This window comes from Sphaeramia orbicularis, chromosome 24 (genome assembly GCF_902148855.1).
Source record: "Sphaeramia orbicularis chromosome 24, fSphaOr1.1, whole genome shotgun sequence".
Classification (NCBI taxonomy): domain Eukaryota; kingdom Metazoa; phylum Chordata; class Actinopteri; order Kurtiformes; family Apogonidae; genus Sphaeramia; species Sphaeramia orbicularis.
Genome location: NC_043979.1, coordinates 7,322,410 through 7,338,791, shown reverse-complemented (window position 1 = coordinate 7,338,791; position 16,382 = coordinate 7,322,410). Strand labels below are relative to the sequence as shown.

General features: G+C 42.7%; 1 protein-coding gene across 1 annotated transcript in view; it reads right to left on the bottom strand.

Annotated features, from left to right (window-relative positions):
• Positions 1-16,382, bottom strand: part of mdn1 (midasin AAA ATPase 1) — a 103,928-nt gene that overhangs the window by 28,965 nt on the left and 58,581 nt on the right. Inside the window, 30 exon segments of the mRNA XM_030127817.1 lie at positions 55-155; positions 421-462; positions 465-575; positions 578-652; positions 745-1,030; positions 2,310-2,471; positions 2,546-3,215; positions 5,947-6,059; positions 6,142-6,529; positions 6,605-6,819; positions 6,921-7,085; positions 7,211-7,334; positions 7,427-7,661; positions 8,025-8,238; positions 8,498-8,618; positions 8,811-8,977; positions 10,215-10,348; positions 10,422-10,528; positions 11,731-11,860; positions 12,054-12,167; positions 12,347-12,570; positions 12,798-12,997; positions 13,182-13,330; positions 13,438-13,646; positions 13,728-13,844; positions 14,396-14,555; positions 14,661-14,925; positions 15,003-15,266; positions 15,365-15,454; positions 15,868-16,056. Coding sequence (XP_029983677.1) covers positions 55-155; positions 421-462; positions 465-575; positions 578-652; positions 745-1,030; positions 2,310-2,471; positions 2,546-3,215; positions 5,947-6,059; positions 6,142-6,529; positions 6,605-6,819; positions 6,921-7,085; positions 7,211-7,334; positions 7,427-7,661; positions 8,025-8,238; positions 8,498-8,618; positions 8,811-8,977; positions 10,215-10,348; positions 10,422-10,528; positions 11,731-11,860; positions 12,054-12,167; positions 12,347-12,570; positions 12,798-12,997; positions 13,182-13,330; positions 13,438-13,646; positions 13,728-13,844; positions 14,396-14,555; positions 14,661-14,925; positions 15,003-15,266; positions 15,365-15,454; positions 15,868-16,056 — 5,541 coding nt within the window.

Below are 16,382 nucleotides of genomic sequence, written 5' to 3'. Positions count from 1 at the left end.
CTGGACAACATTACATACCATAGCCATACCAGAATGTCAAATAATTGACCTCACCTGAGCCTTACTGAGCAGAATCTCCAAACCACTAAGGAACTTGGCCACTGGGCTGGCAAGACTGAAATCCATGATCCGGTCTATAACCACAGTCAGCTGGAATACACACCATATATTTAAACCACATGGACACATAGTATAAGACAGACCTAAACAACTTTATCTGTACTACAGTAGTACAATCAGAGATTTATTTGTGAAATAATGAGAAAGTATCTAATTTATTCTCAACCATTTTATAGATTTATTTTTTCCCTGGTAGTTTTAGTCTTTAGTCGAATGCCAATAGACTGGACTTTTTTGATGGTGTGGTTTAATTTTAGACATTTGTGGTGAGTGGTAACTTTTGTCCTCTCTCACCTGGACCAGTGGCTGGGTGGTCCGGCCAGCTGTCCAACCTCTGCTTCCCGCCACATGGAGCTGCTCCAGGACGGGCAGACAGAGGCGGGCCTGGTTCTGTTTGGGATGCTGGTAGAAGTCATATGGACCCTCTGAGGACAAGGTCAGACCATGAGGACCCCTGTACCCTGGACTGTGTTCTGCAAGAGGGTGGACAGCAGCAGTTCACTGCCCATCAGCTGTTGGTCCAGTTCTGAGTCTGAAAAGGAGACACAGCAACAACCGATGATGCCAAAAAACACACACCAGATATTACAATATATGCAAATGAGAGCCAACAGATGTACTAACCAACCAGGTGATAGAAGCGTGACATTACAGGAACAGCGATCTGATAGGACGAGACCAGGGCTTTGATATGTTCTTTGCTGTGATTGGTTGGTGCTGTGCTGTGATACCATAGTGAGTGAGAATAACCCAGACAAAGGTTCTGATGCACCTGGACCACCGTGTTCATGGCAGTCTGGGACAGAGTGCTAGTCTCACAGGACTCCTCCTGGGCCTGGTGTTTCTCTTCCATAGGCCCAGAGTCTGCTGGGCCCTCCAGGCTTGGCTGGGATGTGATGTCTGCAAAGTCCTACAAAAAAAAAAAAAAAAAAAAAAAAAACACATTCAGTAGAGTGATGAGAACAGCTGTCTGTCATACAATCACCTGTGACCATTTATGGCCCCATCTTACTGCAGAGACTGAGGTCCTCCAGAGTGCAGAAAGCTCTCCTGAGGACCTTTCACAACTCTGTAGTTGCATCGGCCATTCTCTACAGTGTGGTCTGCTGGAGCAGCAGCATCACGGCAGCAGAGAGGAAAAGACTTAAACTGGTGAAGAAAGCCAGTTCGGTTCAAGGCTGCAGTCTCGATCCAGTCAAGGTGGTGGAGGACAGAAGAATGACAGCGAAGCTGTCATCAATCATGGACAATGTCTCCCACCCCCTACATGAGACTGTAAGAGCCCTGGAAAGCTCCATCAGTGACCGGCCTCTTCACCCACACTGTACGAAGGAGAGATACCGCTGGTCCTTCCTTCCCTCTGCTGTCAGACTCCACAATCAGTCCTGCTCCCAGTAGATCACCACATATGTGGTGTAATAACAACCCTCCCTCCATTCCATCTATGCTGTATATATTCAAATCTGTATTTTTTATATATATAATATATATATATATATATATATATATATATATATATATTATATTTATAACCATTGCACTACATCATATCAAACCATATTTTCACTCTCCTTTTTAAACACTTTTTTTCAAATTTATGACTGTTTTACATGTATGTATGTTTATGTGTATGTTTTATGCTGCTGATAACACTGTGAATTTCCCCATTATGGGATCAATAAAGGAATATCTTATCTTATCTTAATCTTCCTCTCGTAGTATTGGCAACCCAAAATGTAAATACATCCCTCTATCACACAGACTCTGTGGTCTGAGCTCTCAGAACATCCAACAAATGGTAGTTCCCAGGATCATAATACCGCTGGGTTTAAAAAAAAAAAAAAAAGAAAAAGAAAAAACTTTTTCAATTCATTGTCCCTTACCCTTGGAATGATTTACAGAAGGACCTGAAACTGTCAGAACTTGTTACTTTATGGGAATTTAAATTTATTTTTGGTCTTTTATTGTTTAACTAAACATTAAATGGTTTTGTAATGTGTAAAAGTGTACTGTATCAGGTCACTCTTCACCTGGTTAAAAAAAAGATAGTTTTTAAAAATTGCTATTTATATCTTGCCTTGAGCAATTACAATTTGCTCTAAGGCAGATGTAACTGTCCTAGAAAAATTATAATGGAAAATCTACTGACTTTTGTCCATTCCAGTCCAGCCCTTGTTCTTGGTGAATACCTTGTTGAACTGTGGGAACCGGCATCTGAATTCCCGTTCCTCCTGCTCATCTTCGGTGAGTCCTGATCCGTGTAGTTGGCTGCGGTTGTGGTACAGACTGGACTCAAGCTGTTCACGCTCTCGCCGTTGTTTCTCCTGCTCATCCCACTCATTCACCAGAGCCTGTGAAATAACATGTTATTCAGACTGATATACACGTAGCATTTCAAACAACATCACAATAAAAGAGCTCTGACCTGACAGATGTGTCGAAAGAGGCTGCGGGCTTCATCAGTAAACATTCCTGTATTCAGTACATGACACTGCACATACAGCAGGGCATTCAGGAGTAGAGAGGATGACTGGGGGACCACGGGCCCAGAGTCCTGCTGGGGTAGAAGCTTCACCAGGCCCTGCAGAACATCCATACAAGTCCTGGAGCAGAGGAAATCAGCCCGGGCCAAGTAGGTGGGCAGGTGGGGGGACAGAGAGGGGAAGGCGAGCAGGCAAGATACCAGCTTAGGCAGGCCAGGTACAGGCATCAGACCTGCTGCCACCTGAGACGCCAGCAGCCGCATACCGAACCGCAGCTGCAGGATGCCGGTCCGCACAGGGCCGACAACATCTGGGTACAGGCGGTAGTCCTCCAGCAGCCTCTGGCAGAACCGCTGCTGAGAGTTCTGCCACACCGACTCTTCCTTCAGCAGGCCCTGGACAGCAGATCTGGATTTGGACCCAGAACCCTGCAGGGCTTTCAACAGGTGGGACAGCAGATCTTGAACCACTGAGGCCTGTCCAATGCTGCACAAGTAGTGCTGCAGCTCCTGGAAGAGCCGTCCATACTGGGGCTCGTGAGGGCGACAGGCCTGTTTTCTGGAGAGTTCAGCTATTTGCTCCTTGACCAGCTGCATCCGGATCCACAGATATCTGCAAATGCAACAGCACACACAAACACATCACCCACAAGCCAGGTCTGTTCTTACGGTCAAACTACTGGTTAATTCGTTGTGAGCACAACTCCATTGCACTTTTAGAATGGCAAATATAGTCTCTGGCTCAGTTTCCAAATAAAATACATAAAATTTCCTCAACAAAAACAATATTTATCTAAAAGTTACAAGTTACTAACTCATAACCTATTCTACTCCTGTAACAGAGGAAATTTAGATCTATACACACAGGGGGTTGTGAGTGACAAGAAACTACAAAATACTGAATATTCTACATCATAAACATTTCTAATGACACCAGTGGGATTTTTGATGTTTAAAAAGATCCGTATGGATAAGACCCACACTAGCTCATTATACAGAGACAGTAATGGGTTCAACATCATGTTGAGTTGCCTCTGATGAGTGGTCTGTGATAGGTTCAGCCGGTGTCGTCAGTTCAGTGTCTTTGGTTCCTTTGAGACTATGTCAGGTATACCAGGTAAAACGACACTAACAGGACCTGGTTCACATGAAGTTTCAGTTACAAAAGTCTCTTCCCATCCTTTTTCATTTAAATGGTGGTGGGTAGATATGAAATAATTGAATTAAATAATCATCCATTCTGCACAACTTGAGAGGCTCATGCCTTTACACAGTGTGAAAGCTCAAAAAGATCCACTTTGTGCCATTAAAAACAGGCAATGGCTACTGCCACAGATACTGTTCCATGAACTCATTAGCCTCTTCTTGTCATAGTACAGTGGTGATATATGACGTATACTTCAGTGCATTCTTTTGTGCATTTTGTTACCACAGTACTGTGGCAAGAAATGACAGGTATAGTACAGAACAGGAATTATTGTTGTAAATGCTCAATATGTTATTGTTTTATGGTGTTCTTTGCTCTGTGCAGTCAGAATTCTGCACTCCATTGTGCCCCCCCCACTTGAAAATCTGCAGAAAAAAAATGCCGGTTTGACTGGGAATCAAACCCAGGTCGTCCGTATTGCAGTCCGAAGCATTACCTATTGAGCTAAATCTCCACTGTTTTCATATCTAACCTATTTGCCATCGGATTGCCTTGGTACTTTTTGGGATGTGAGAGGTTACCAGTCTACACATGATACAATTATAATGATAATAATACATCACACTTATATAGTGCTTTTTTGGACACTCAAAGACACTTCACAAAACAAAACAAAGCAAAAGAACAAAGGGGCTCCAGAAAATGCAAGTTCAAACAGTTGAGTTTTGAGTAGTGATTTGAAGTCTTGTATTGAGTCCGAGTTCCTGACGTTTTGTGGGAGTGAGCTCCATAGGGTAGGGTCAGCTGCAGCGAAGGCTCGGCCCCCCAAGGTCCGGTGCTTTGTCCTAGTGGTGGGAGTGAGAAGGTTGGTGTTGGCTGATCTGAGGCGGCAGTGGGGTAGTGCTGCTGAAGGAGATTGGTGAGATAGGGAGGGGCCAGGTTATGGAGGGACTTGTAGGTGAGGAGGAGGACCTTTTATTGAATGCAGTATGGTATGGGGAGCCAGTGGAGTTATTTGAGAATGGGGGTGATGTGGTCTGTGGAGTGGGTGCAAGTGAGAAGGCGGGCAGCAGAATTCTGGATATATTGCAGTTTAACAAGGGTGCTGATTGGCTCTGTGGTAATAAACAAACCGATATTCCATGCCACAGTACTGTGTCAATAGCCACTTCAATAAAAATGTGGCTTTTAGCCACAGAATATTCACTTCCTCATAATAACTTTCCTGCAGTCCCACCTCTAATACAAGCCTGCTTCAAATACAAGCCCTGCTACTTTGTGCAGCTAAGATATTTCAAGGGTGTTATTATTAGAGGATGGGTTCAATTCCAACACCAGCTGATGGGGGGGGGGGGGCTTTCTGTGAGGAGTTTGCATGTTCTCCCCCTTGTTCGCATGGTATGCACAAATAGGTTAATTGGTTATTATAAATTGTCCATAGGAGTGAATGTGAGTGATTGGTTGTTGCCTCTATATGTCAGCCCTGCGTTGAACTGGTGATATGTCCAGGGTGTACCCCGCCTTCACCCGAAATATAGCTGGGATAGGCTCTAACATTCCCACTACCCTCTCGAGGATAAAGCAGTTCAGAAGATGATAATTATTAGAGGAAATTATGTAACCACCTATCTCTATAAAGATACTTCCTTTCCTCTGGACGGACGTTTTTAGTTCAAAGGTGCCGGACACAGCATTATAAAAACAGCTTTGTTTCTGTCACCGTCACTGAGCTCAATAAGGAATAGTGACATTGCACTTTATCCACTTATTTAGTTACTTATCCTATTTCTTTGTTCTATTTATTATTATTGTGACTTCTAATTTTTAAATTTTATGTTCTTATCCTGGTTTTTATCCCAGAGACTGTTTTTATCTTCTTAAGGTTTTTATTGGGCTTTATTGCATCTTGTGTTTATTTATTTGATCTTATTTATTTTATCCTTTTACTTTTCAATTCTGCTATACTGATGAATGGTGGAACACTGTGCACTTTTTAACTTGACACTCGATCAAGTACCTGCCTAACAGGTTCAGTGTGTGTTTTGTTGTAATGCCAAATGCAATTCACTCTGTCTGCAAAACAAATCTACCCACGGGTATAAATAAAGTAACCTTGAACCTTGATACTTTATGGAGTCTGCATTGTGACGTACAAGGCCAAATACTGACAGTATTTTCTGTCGAGTTTGGTTGTGACCTGATTCGAGGATGCTGTAACCCATCTGTGGTGCTGCTTTCCTCCAGCTCTGCTCCAGTCATCAGCTGAGATGACAGGCTCCGTCCCCTCCACTCCTCCTGCAGAAGAGCCAGCTGCAACACACAGGGACAACATGTTTAATCCACCACTGGTTCAAAAAAAGCTCAATAAAACAACAGACACTCCATTCCTAACCTCCTGCTGAGCGTAGTTCAGTTTGTAGGCTCTCTTCACTGCTGGGTCAAAGATGGTCTGTGGAGTCCATACTTTGATTTGTAGCAGACCCATGTTAACCCAGAACACTGCTGATCGGGCCAGCAGGTTGGAGCCTTGCACCTTGTTCTGGACGTATTGCTGGAGGCAGGTGATGCAAGCCTCCACCAGCCCATCAGGGAGCAGTTTAAGAGGAAGGAAGTCTCTGAAAACTGTCTGAATCTCCTGCGCCGCTATCAGGGGGTCAGGGTCTTGCACCAGGCTCTCACAGCTCTCCATGTAGCCCTCCTGGAGGCTTGGAGGCAGCAGATCAGCCATGCTCTGGAGCTGCCGACGAAGGACCACACCCTGCAGCCTGAAATCTGTCCATCTGAGGACACAGGACAGAGTTATAGAGCCACGCATGGTGATGCAGATGCTGGCAGTAAACATGATGTGAGTGTACCTGAAGTCAGCCAGCGCAGGCAGGGCCATGTTGTCCCACAGCAAAGCAGACACATCCTGTAGCTGCTGGATCCTCTCCTTCCATTCCCCCAGGGTCACATGGGAGGAGGAGAGGAGGCTCAGGCCTGATGGGTCCCATTGGCCCCCAGTGTCACTGCTGCTGAGGACTCCCAGAATGCAGCGGGACCACAGTGCTTTACTCAGTGGCGCTGGACCCTGAAAATCATGCAGATATATGTGATTATTATGTTTTATAACACCATGGGGAATTCATTTTACCTAAAATAACATGAATAGAACACGTTAAAGCCCAGCACCACAGTATCTGCTTCATGGGACATCTTTGGAACCAGCTGACTCTCAGGATTCACCGGGTCCCATTTCAGCCAGCGATCAGGATCAGAGGTTACACTGCTTGTCCAGAATGCAGCGAGCGCCTCAGAGAGCAGTTCACACCACACGAGCTGAAGATCCTCCACCAGCTGCATGGGAAACAATCAAACACACCACTTTTTACATTTGACAAATCATCCATTTTTAATCCATGACTTTCACTTAAACCTTTCAGATTCCCAAGTCAAACAACACTGGTGATTTGGTTACTGACCCTGTCACTGCTGAGCAGGAACCACAGTGGCTGGAGCTGACTGACGTTCATCGGTGTTGACTGAAGACAGTAGCGAAGGTGTCTGGAAAGTTCCCGACGCAAGCTGTCCTCAACCTCCTGGTCACTGCAAGTCAACAGGAGTTAACCACCAGTCTGTGCATTGCTTCATGACTAGTTCTGATTGGTTTAGTTAAGAAAGCATAGAAAGGGCTGTACCTTGGACACAAAGCCATGTGCAGCAGGTCAGTAGTGAGTCTCAGCTGATTGAGTAGGGCCAGTTCCTCCATGGCGGGCCACAGCTGAACCCTGCGACTGAGCTGCTGCAGCTCCTTTCTGCTCAGGCAAATGTCTCCTCCAGCCTCATTACCCAATGGGCTGACCTCCAGGAGACCTCTGGAGGTCATGTGACTCTGCTGCTGCTCCACACATAACACCAGCTTCTCCAGCACGCCTGACAAAGTAGCATAGGTATTCATAGATTGTTCCCTTAATGTTATATTAGAGTTTTCTCTGGGCTCAAAGACTAAGATCTGATGAGTTTTCAGGGTAATAAATCATTTATATGCATTAATTGTCAGTTAACAAGGATTTATCAGTCTTAATAAGACAGTCTTTTCATTTTAGTATAGTATTGTCATAAGCAGAGCGTTGATAAGCATCTTGTGAGTGTCTTATGTATATACCTGTATAGGAGCTCAATGTAAAGTGTTACAGGTTATTCTGTGGTATCTGTTCTTAAAGCCACAACAATCCGACTTTACAAAATGATGTATGAGGATAATTTAGCTCTTCAGAGCAGCTGACATGAGCTCACCAGACTTCTGAGGGTCAACCTGGTTGTTAGCCAGCAGAACGAGGCCCCATGCTTCCAGAAGACTCTCCTTGATCTCTAACCCAAGTCCTGCACTCTGAAGGCGGATCAGCTCCTGCCTCCAAGAACTGGTGGTGCCATCAAGCCTGAGATCAGCAACATCCAAAGCTTTGCTCAAGAGATGGAGGCGAGAGGCACATTCAGCCACCGACTCCAGCTGGAGGACAAGGAGACAGAGCAAGTTCAGCAAGTTCATCTACTAGACTAGACTGGTTCAACCAGCTCTATATGTAAAGTGTCATGAGGAAATTTTTGTTATGATTTGGTGCTATATAAATAAAATCTGCTTGATTGATTGCTTGATTGTTTGTTTGATTGACGTTCTTTCATTTGGACAAAAAACCCAAGACATGAATGAATGACACCAGTGCAGATAAAACTATGTATGCTCAGACTACGCCTGAGAAGATGTCCACCTTAAATGGCAGAGGTTTGCCCAAAGTCTTCTGGATGCCTTTGAGAGCTGTGGCCATAGACATCGGGGTGGACAGGATGGTCTGGATGGCTGCTGAGACGGACTGGAGTTCCTGGTGTCCTCTGAAAGACAGCGCAATCATTGTAGCAATTCAACAGTGGCAACGCACATTGGTTTTACCTAAACAAAAAACCTATTATACAAAAAAAAAATTCATTACAATGTTACAGAGTAGCTGCTTTATGCTAAAACATATATGATCAAATGATATGTGATAAAATCATGTGTGACATTCTGTAACATTAAGTGTTTACTCGAATGTGACGTCAGCGTCTCCCAGTAGCAGCTGTGGAAGCCTGAGGATGAGGTGTTTCTGGACCCACTGCCAGTGCAGTGACAGCACAGAGATGCCCTGAGAGTCAGCAGGCAACAAACTACATACATCCCAGAACCGATCACGCCACTGCAGCAGCTGCAGGATCTGCAAAAAGGATTAAACCACAAATGAGGAGATCAGATACATCAGGGACACAAGATCCCTCGAAAGCTCATCAAATGCTTTGGTTTAAACGGTTTGTAAAATATAAGCTAGGGTTCTAATTCTATAACGTAATAACAAACCTTCATTTTATTATACTGCACACTAAAAATGGTAGCTGATAGCTGTATCCAGGAAAAGCAGTGATGACATGTTACAGCATACTTTTATATTCAGCATCTTTTTTGCTTCTTCTTAATTTCACCTCATATATAATATTGCTCTTTCACTCCACTACATTGACATCCTTGTTGAGAAAACCATGTATGTCCAAACGAGGGGTGAAATATTATCATTTAATAAAGATTCTCCTCATTTTTAAACTCTTCAAATGGGCTCTTGGATTACCTGGAAAACTGACAGTCACAAAGCTGAAAATAGGTCAGGTTTTACTAGCAGTGGAAATTTTTTATTATGTATTAATATGATATGATACCATAAGATACGATTACCTTTTCTACCACTGACTAAATCCCCCCCACACACACATATATTAGCATTATCTATTTATTAATCAAAGGGAAAATGTTTAAGCCAGACTTTTAGAGACTCATCTCTGCATTTATCTCTACAGGTTAGATGACTATAACAACTCTGAAATCAGCTTTAAAACAGCTACAGTTTGTTCATGACAGGTCCTGACTAGAACCAGAACGTACAACCACATTACTGCTGTTCTCAAATCTGTGCACTGGCTTATGTTCCTCAGAGAGTCGACTTAAAAACAGCACTGCTGGTGCTGCTTCTGTTCATGGCTTTAACATTACAGTTCGTCTCTGACATGTTAGTTCCATATGAACCATCTCAGACACTGAAAACTCTTCAGGGAAAGGCCTTCTGATCACTCTTCTCTTTTTATTTTAACTACTTCAATTTTTTTATTACTCCATTTAAAATTTCACATTTAAAATTTGGTTTTTAATCATTATTCTTGTCTTTGCATTTATGACTTAACTTTTATTTCTGTAAAGCACTTTGAATTACATGTGTGTATGAACTGCGCTGTGCAAATAAACCTGCCTTTCCTTTTCTAGCAGTACAGGTTATAGTTGTAGAGTAACGGTAATACAAACAGTATGATCAGAGTATCAGAAGTATCATACAAGTGTCAATAGCAGCACAAGTGTCAGCAGAGGCCATAGTATATGATCTATGATCCAGAAGACTTGACTGTTCTGACCTCAAACATGATGTGGTCTGAGATATAGGGCTGTCCACTCTGAATGGCCTGAATGATGAACAAGTCCAACAGGTCAAAGAACGTCCTCAGGTGTATCAGCACTGGGTGAGGCAGGTGACCTACATCCACAGTCCCTAAGAAAGAGGGTGTTTAGGTTTAAAACAACTCGTGTTGTATGTAGGCAGGCTCAGACAGTGTTCAACATACCTTTACTGAAGGCTGTGGCTATTCTCAGTGCGCTGTTCTGAGCAGAAAGGTTAGTAGCACAGGAGCTGATGACAGACCTTTCCTCTCTGTCCATCATCAGGACAATCCTTTAAGACAAACCAGTCATTCATTACAGTACACAGCCTGACACTGACATCCACAAAGAGTCAAAACACTGTTGGTATTATGCTTTATATATATATTTACCATTATTTTACAGAATTCTTCTTTTTTTGTCACTGTGTAAATGCAAGGTGAAAATAATGTGTGGGGTTTTTTTTGTTTTCTTTTTAAATACAACCTTTGACATGAATGGTTTGCACAGTGAACACTCAAGTCTAAAATTTTTTTTTTTTTTTTTTTTTTAAATCATATGCCTAGCTTTCAAAAATGCATTGTCTTTTACTCAAAAAAGAATCACAATTATTGACACCAGAATGATATCTTGAGTGAACATTAACCTTTAACCTTCTGATATCCAGGCGAGCATGAATGTACACTTTGCACTTCATGTTATAAAAGGTCATATGATTTTTTTCACAGTTTGCATTGGGTCAGAATCCAAAAATTGTTCATTTTTGATTGTTTTTTTTTTTTTTTTTTTTAATTCTGACCCAGCCACTAAAATCAGCATATTGTAAACAATGGAAAATTACTACACTTGCCACTAGATACATTTCAGCATTTCAAATTTGACCTTGCACAAAAAAATAACACATAATAACCAATGTTGCTGATTATCATTGACATATGCCAGGCAGCAAAAAAAAAAAAAAGAAAAAAAAATCCAATTTTTTTTATTGATTTATTCCAAATATGGAAATGGTAGAAGCTTCCTGATTGCTACTAATTGACTTTGTTGCACAACATAATATAGAAATGAAAATTCAAGGAAGCAAAAAATAACACAAAAAAAGAAAAAGAGTCATATTCGAAAAGGAGTGAGAAGAGGCATAGCTTTTTAGCTCTCAACCCTTTGTCTGTTATGTATTGAAAAAAAACCAAACAAATGGTTTTTGTGTTTTTTGCATCAAAAAATATGAGACTTAACCACAAAAAAAGCACAAAATGCCCCTTTGCAGACTCCACCACCAGAGATTAACAAAGCCTATTCAACGATAGGAAAAATGTTGTCAAGATATATACAGAAATGAAAGAACCAAGAAAGACCAAGAGTCTAGTTTTTACAAATGCACTGTCTTTCACAAAAACTGAAATGCGGAACAGCTGTGAATTGTCTGGTATATGGGATACTACATCCGAATTACATCAAACAACTATGTCTGAGAGTAATAAATCACATATTTACCTGTTGGCTACAGCGTTCAGGGCCTCCACAAACTCTGTGTATCTTTCCTCATCCTCAAAGTTGCACTTGTTAGCTAAAATATCCAGATACTGTTTGTTCCAGCGCATGTCCACTAGAATCCTGTACTCATCTGGTCATGTGAGAAAGAAGGGCTGTTTACATTTAGGCACAATAACATCTCTGCTCTCTTTATTCCAGATTATTTTATCCCAGTAAACTATATCAAATTGTGATATGTTTCAATGTGTGTGTTTTATTAAAAAGACAATCTTTCTTAAGACTTTTCAGTAAAATGTATCTGAATGAAGTCAAAGCCAGCTTACCGATGCTGTGTGGCTGCAGCAGCTCTGCGAGTGACTTGCCCTTTGCAGACAGTTTACTGCCAAATACAGCCTTCAGGGCCTGATTTCCAGCCTCCACCTGCACCAGTGCTGAATCTAACACCGACCAGAAGAATCACACCATTTTAACTTCCAAATCTCTCTTTGTGTCACATTGTCAGTTTGACAAATAGAGAAGGGTTTGACTAAACGTGAGTTGATTGTGCTGAGGTCAAACTTTTCATAACCTATTTTGTTCAATTTCTCACTGAGTTGCTGAAAACAAATCAACACACCTGGCACATGTTTGTAGCTCTTCCCCAGGTGAGAGAGCCAGCTGCTGCGGTGAAACCAGTCTCCATGGGAGGCTTTCTCTGTCAGGAGTCGGACTGCAGTGGGGATGAGCCTCAAGGCATCTCCATCCTCTAGATCCACCACCCCCCCAGAGAACACCAGGCTGTCGTGGACACTGCTGCTCTGCAATGCTCTCTGCAGGTCGCTCAGACTCAGTGGACGATTCCTGAAAACAGCATAAGTGCTTTTCACACAATCTTTTCTTCTGTTCAGTTCACAATTTTAAAACTAATACCTATGCAAAGGGAATTCCTAAAGGATCAATTTGTTCACAGTTTACTCAAAGATGATGTAATATTGTTAATAAGGTTAAGCTCCTTCACATTTCTTCAATATTTCAAACTAAAACTTAATTTGGAATCAGTGTCTGTTACATGCTATTATGTTTCTTACCGTGTGCCCTGTAGGCTTAGAGTGTTCAGACAAAATGAGAGGACCTGTCCATCTCGGAGGACAGTGGAGAAGCAGGAATCTTCAGCGGAAAGGAGGGCGGAGGGGAATCCATCAGGCCAAACCCCAGCACACAGCAGACTGTTCCCCCAGTCTTCTGTGTCCAGGACAGACAAGTGCTGCTCGATGATCTGCTGTGTTTGCTGGAGTGTAACGAGTTTAGATATGTACCCAAATATTAGAAAAAAAATTAAAAGTTTAAAGAGTATTCAAAAACATTTTAACCAGTGTTTAATACTGCTGAAAAGTCCCCTTGACATGACTGGTGATCTGAAGACATAATTAAAATCTGTGCAGGTGTTGTGTAAGAATGAGGTAGGGTTCTACCTTCTGGTTGACAGTGGTGCGTTGGCAGAGAGAATATGCCTCTCCACAGGCATGTTGCAGAGCACTTGGTAAATCCACCCCTCTCTGCAGTTGGCATGACAACAGGGCAGCGGCGTGAAAGAGGGAAACCACCGATGACGCAGGAGAGTCTGCGAAGCCAGAGATATTGATCAGTGGACTAAAATTAAGACAAAGTCTTCTGGGATGAAACTGGCATTCTGAAGAATGTAATGAGTTGAAATAATTGTGTGCAAACCCCAGAGAGTGGATTTGATGCTTTTGTGGATTTCAATGAGCAGGTCACACACACAGTCCCCTGTTACCCCCGCAGTGTGAAGCAGGGTCTTCAGGTCCAGTGAGTCCCAGCAGACCCCTTCATGCTCTCCTGGGATGTAAACTTCCACCCCTCGGTTCCTCATGGCTCTAGACAGCTCTCCATGTACAGGGTCCATGGTCAAAAACAGCCTGCACACCGAACACGACCATCATCAATAAAGGTTGTTTTAAAATTTCCAAAAGTGAACTGGCTTAAATGTTACATAATACCTAAAGTTTGGATGTGGTTTGATTTTGGGGGTCTTCCCATCAATGACACCACGTTCGTTGATGGTGAGAGATCCACTGGGCTCCAGCAGAGCATTGAGGCGATCCAGGACAGAGGCACTAAGCAGAAAATAGTTAAAAAGATGTTCAAAAATCCGTATTATTGACACCAGTATGATTTCCAGAGTGAATGTTAACCTTTAGCCACAAAAAGATCACGAGTTTGTCTAAATCCTTTCACCTGACAAAGGAAAGGGGGATGGGCCACACTGATTGAGACCATTCAGTATAGATTAGACTAGAAATAGGTTGGGTAATCCATTATACAATGCTCAATGGAAAAACAGTGAAGAAAAAATTTGCTCCACTCCCATACAGGAACAACATACATACAACAACAATAACCTACACAATTATATAAATACTATCAACAATCTCTGGGTGAACTGTACTCTTAAAATGCAGAAAACTATCATAATATAAAGTACAAAGACTGTGATTGCAATTGACTCATTTCACACCTAATAAATTGGATAACAGATTAAAGGACTGGACATTTAAAGGAATGACAGCTTCACACAAAAGAATGAAAGAAGGTGTAATGCTCAATTTTGAAACACAAGAATATATTTAGGAAACAGGATTTTTCCAGGTATACTAGTATTTCTCACCTGCAGAAGTTGACATTGTCCATGAGGAGCCAGTCTCCAGCCTGCAGGGCCTGAACCAGCATCCCATCCAACCACTCAAAGCCTCCGTTAGTCCAGCCATCCTCCAGTTGGGCCAGACGCTCCTTCAGAAGGGTGAAGTCCATCTGCAGCTTGGACATATCTGAAGGACACAACATGTGTCACACCACAGGACACCGATACATGTAATGACACAAGAACATGGACCACAGAAGAGTTCCCCTTCTGTGCAGAACTCAGCCCATACCAGTGAACACTTTGAGCTTGGTGTTGAGTTTCTGCAGCAGTAGAATGATGACCTCCAGTTTATTCAGAGCCTCTGAGTTCACTGTCCCTCCATTTCTCTGCAGGCCTTCCTCCTTTAACCAATGGCAGAACAAACCCCATGTCTGCAGCAGGAACTCTGTGTCCTGGATTCCAACATCCAACGACATCAGGCCACGCCTTATTACCATGGCAACTATGTAGTCCACACTCTCTAGCACTTGTTGCCAGGGCCGCATGATATCCACCTAGAAAAAGCAAAAAATTGCAGAGTGATTTTCACGCATTGGAAGATTTTATGCAGACAAATGGAGCAGCTGGTTACCTGTTCGAAGCCTCCCAGCAGTTCAGTGGTGTCCATGGCGCTGTTCATGGCCATGACCCTGAGACGGTGTCCTGTCAGCAATGCCAGCAGTCGCACTAAGCTGGTCTTTCCACTGGCTGTGGGCCCCACCAGGATGCTCATCCAGCCCATCTCCACACACTTCATTAGAGACTCCAGGGGATGCAGGGCCTGGTGTGTAATGGACAGAGGTGGATCCAGATGGATGGGGGCTCCACCGCTGCGTTGCAGGACTGAAAAGCCCACCTACAACAGAAACCATCACAGAGTGGGTTGGAACTTTGCCTCTGTGCTGTTTATGCTGAAACTGTGAAAGTGGATAAAGGTGTGTGGTTTTGACAAACCTGCAGGTTGAGTGGGGTGATGTGGAACTGTCTGGAACCGGTGTATGGTTCAAAGTCCTCCCCAAACACCTTCCTGAACACGGACAACACCTGTACACACACAGCAGGACAGACAGGACCACAGTAAAGAACCATACATTTATTATAGAGGTTTTCAGGGTTTTATGGCAATTTGGTCCATATTTTATTCTATTTCCACATAAGCAGACTGTAACAATTTTATAAAGAAATAAACTGTAAATGGAGTGGGAAACTGGATTACCTATCTTGGCTCTGTCTAAAGTAACAGAACACATCTAAGGTATAACAACCAACACAGAACACATGGTCTTATTACAATGATCATTTGTGATTACAGAGGCTTTATGTGGAACCATTTTAGCTGCCTGTAGTCGACGCAAGTTATCTGAGAGGACGTTATAATAAGTTAGAGTTCAAAACAGATCTGGTCAGTTTAATGAAATAAAGCTAGCTAAACTGGGCCAGGAGACACAGAACTATACCTGAGCCTTGTCGGCCTCAGTCCTCATCCTGTCAGCATACACCAAGGCCACATGTTGGCCTGGGTTCAAAAACCCTGGTGATTGGTCAGCCTGCATCAGCTGACACCAGCGGAACATGTCCCGCAGGTTGAACTCCCAGGGGCTTCCCCTCTGACCCCAGCGCCGTTCCACACTGATGTCCTGAACCAGCTGGATCCACAACAGAAAAAGGTTTAATTAAATATTCTGTAGACTGAAGCTCAATGGAAAAACATGGATTGCAGAACATCACCAAAAGTCCCTTTACAAGCCATATTAGCAGACTTTAAACAATTGGCATCTATTGATGGAATGGAAAACCCAAGGGTGAAATCAACACTTAAAATTTGGAGAGAACAAATAAAAATATGCAAATTAGAGAAAGAATTTAAGGTTCTTAGCTGGTGTGCATATGATTCTAATTTTTTACCAAATAACACAGACTCAAAGTTTAAATTTTGGATAACAAAAGGTATCAAAACGTTTCACCAAATTAC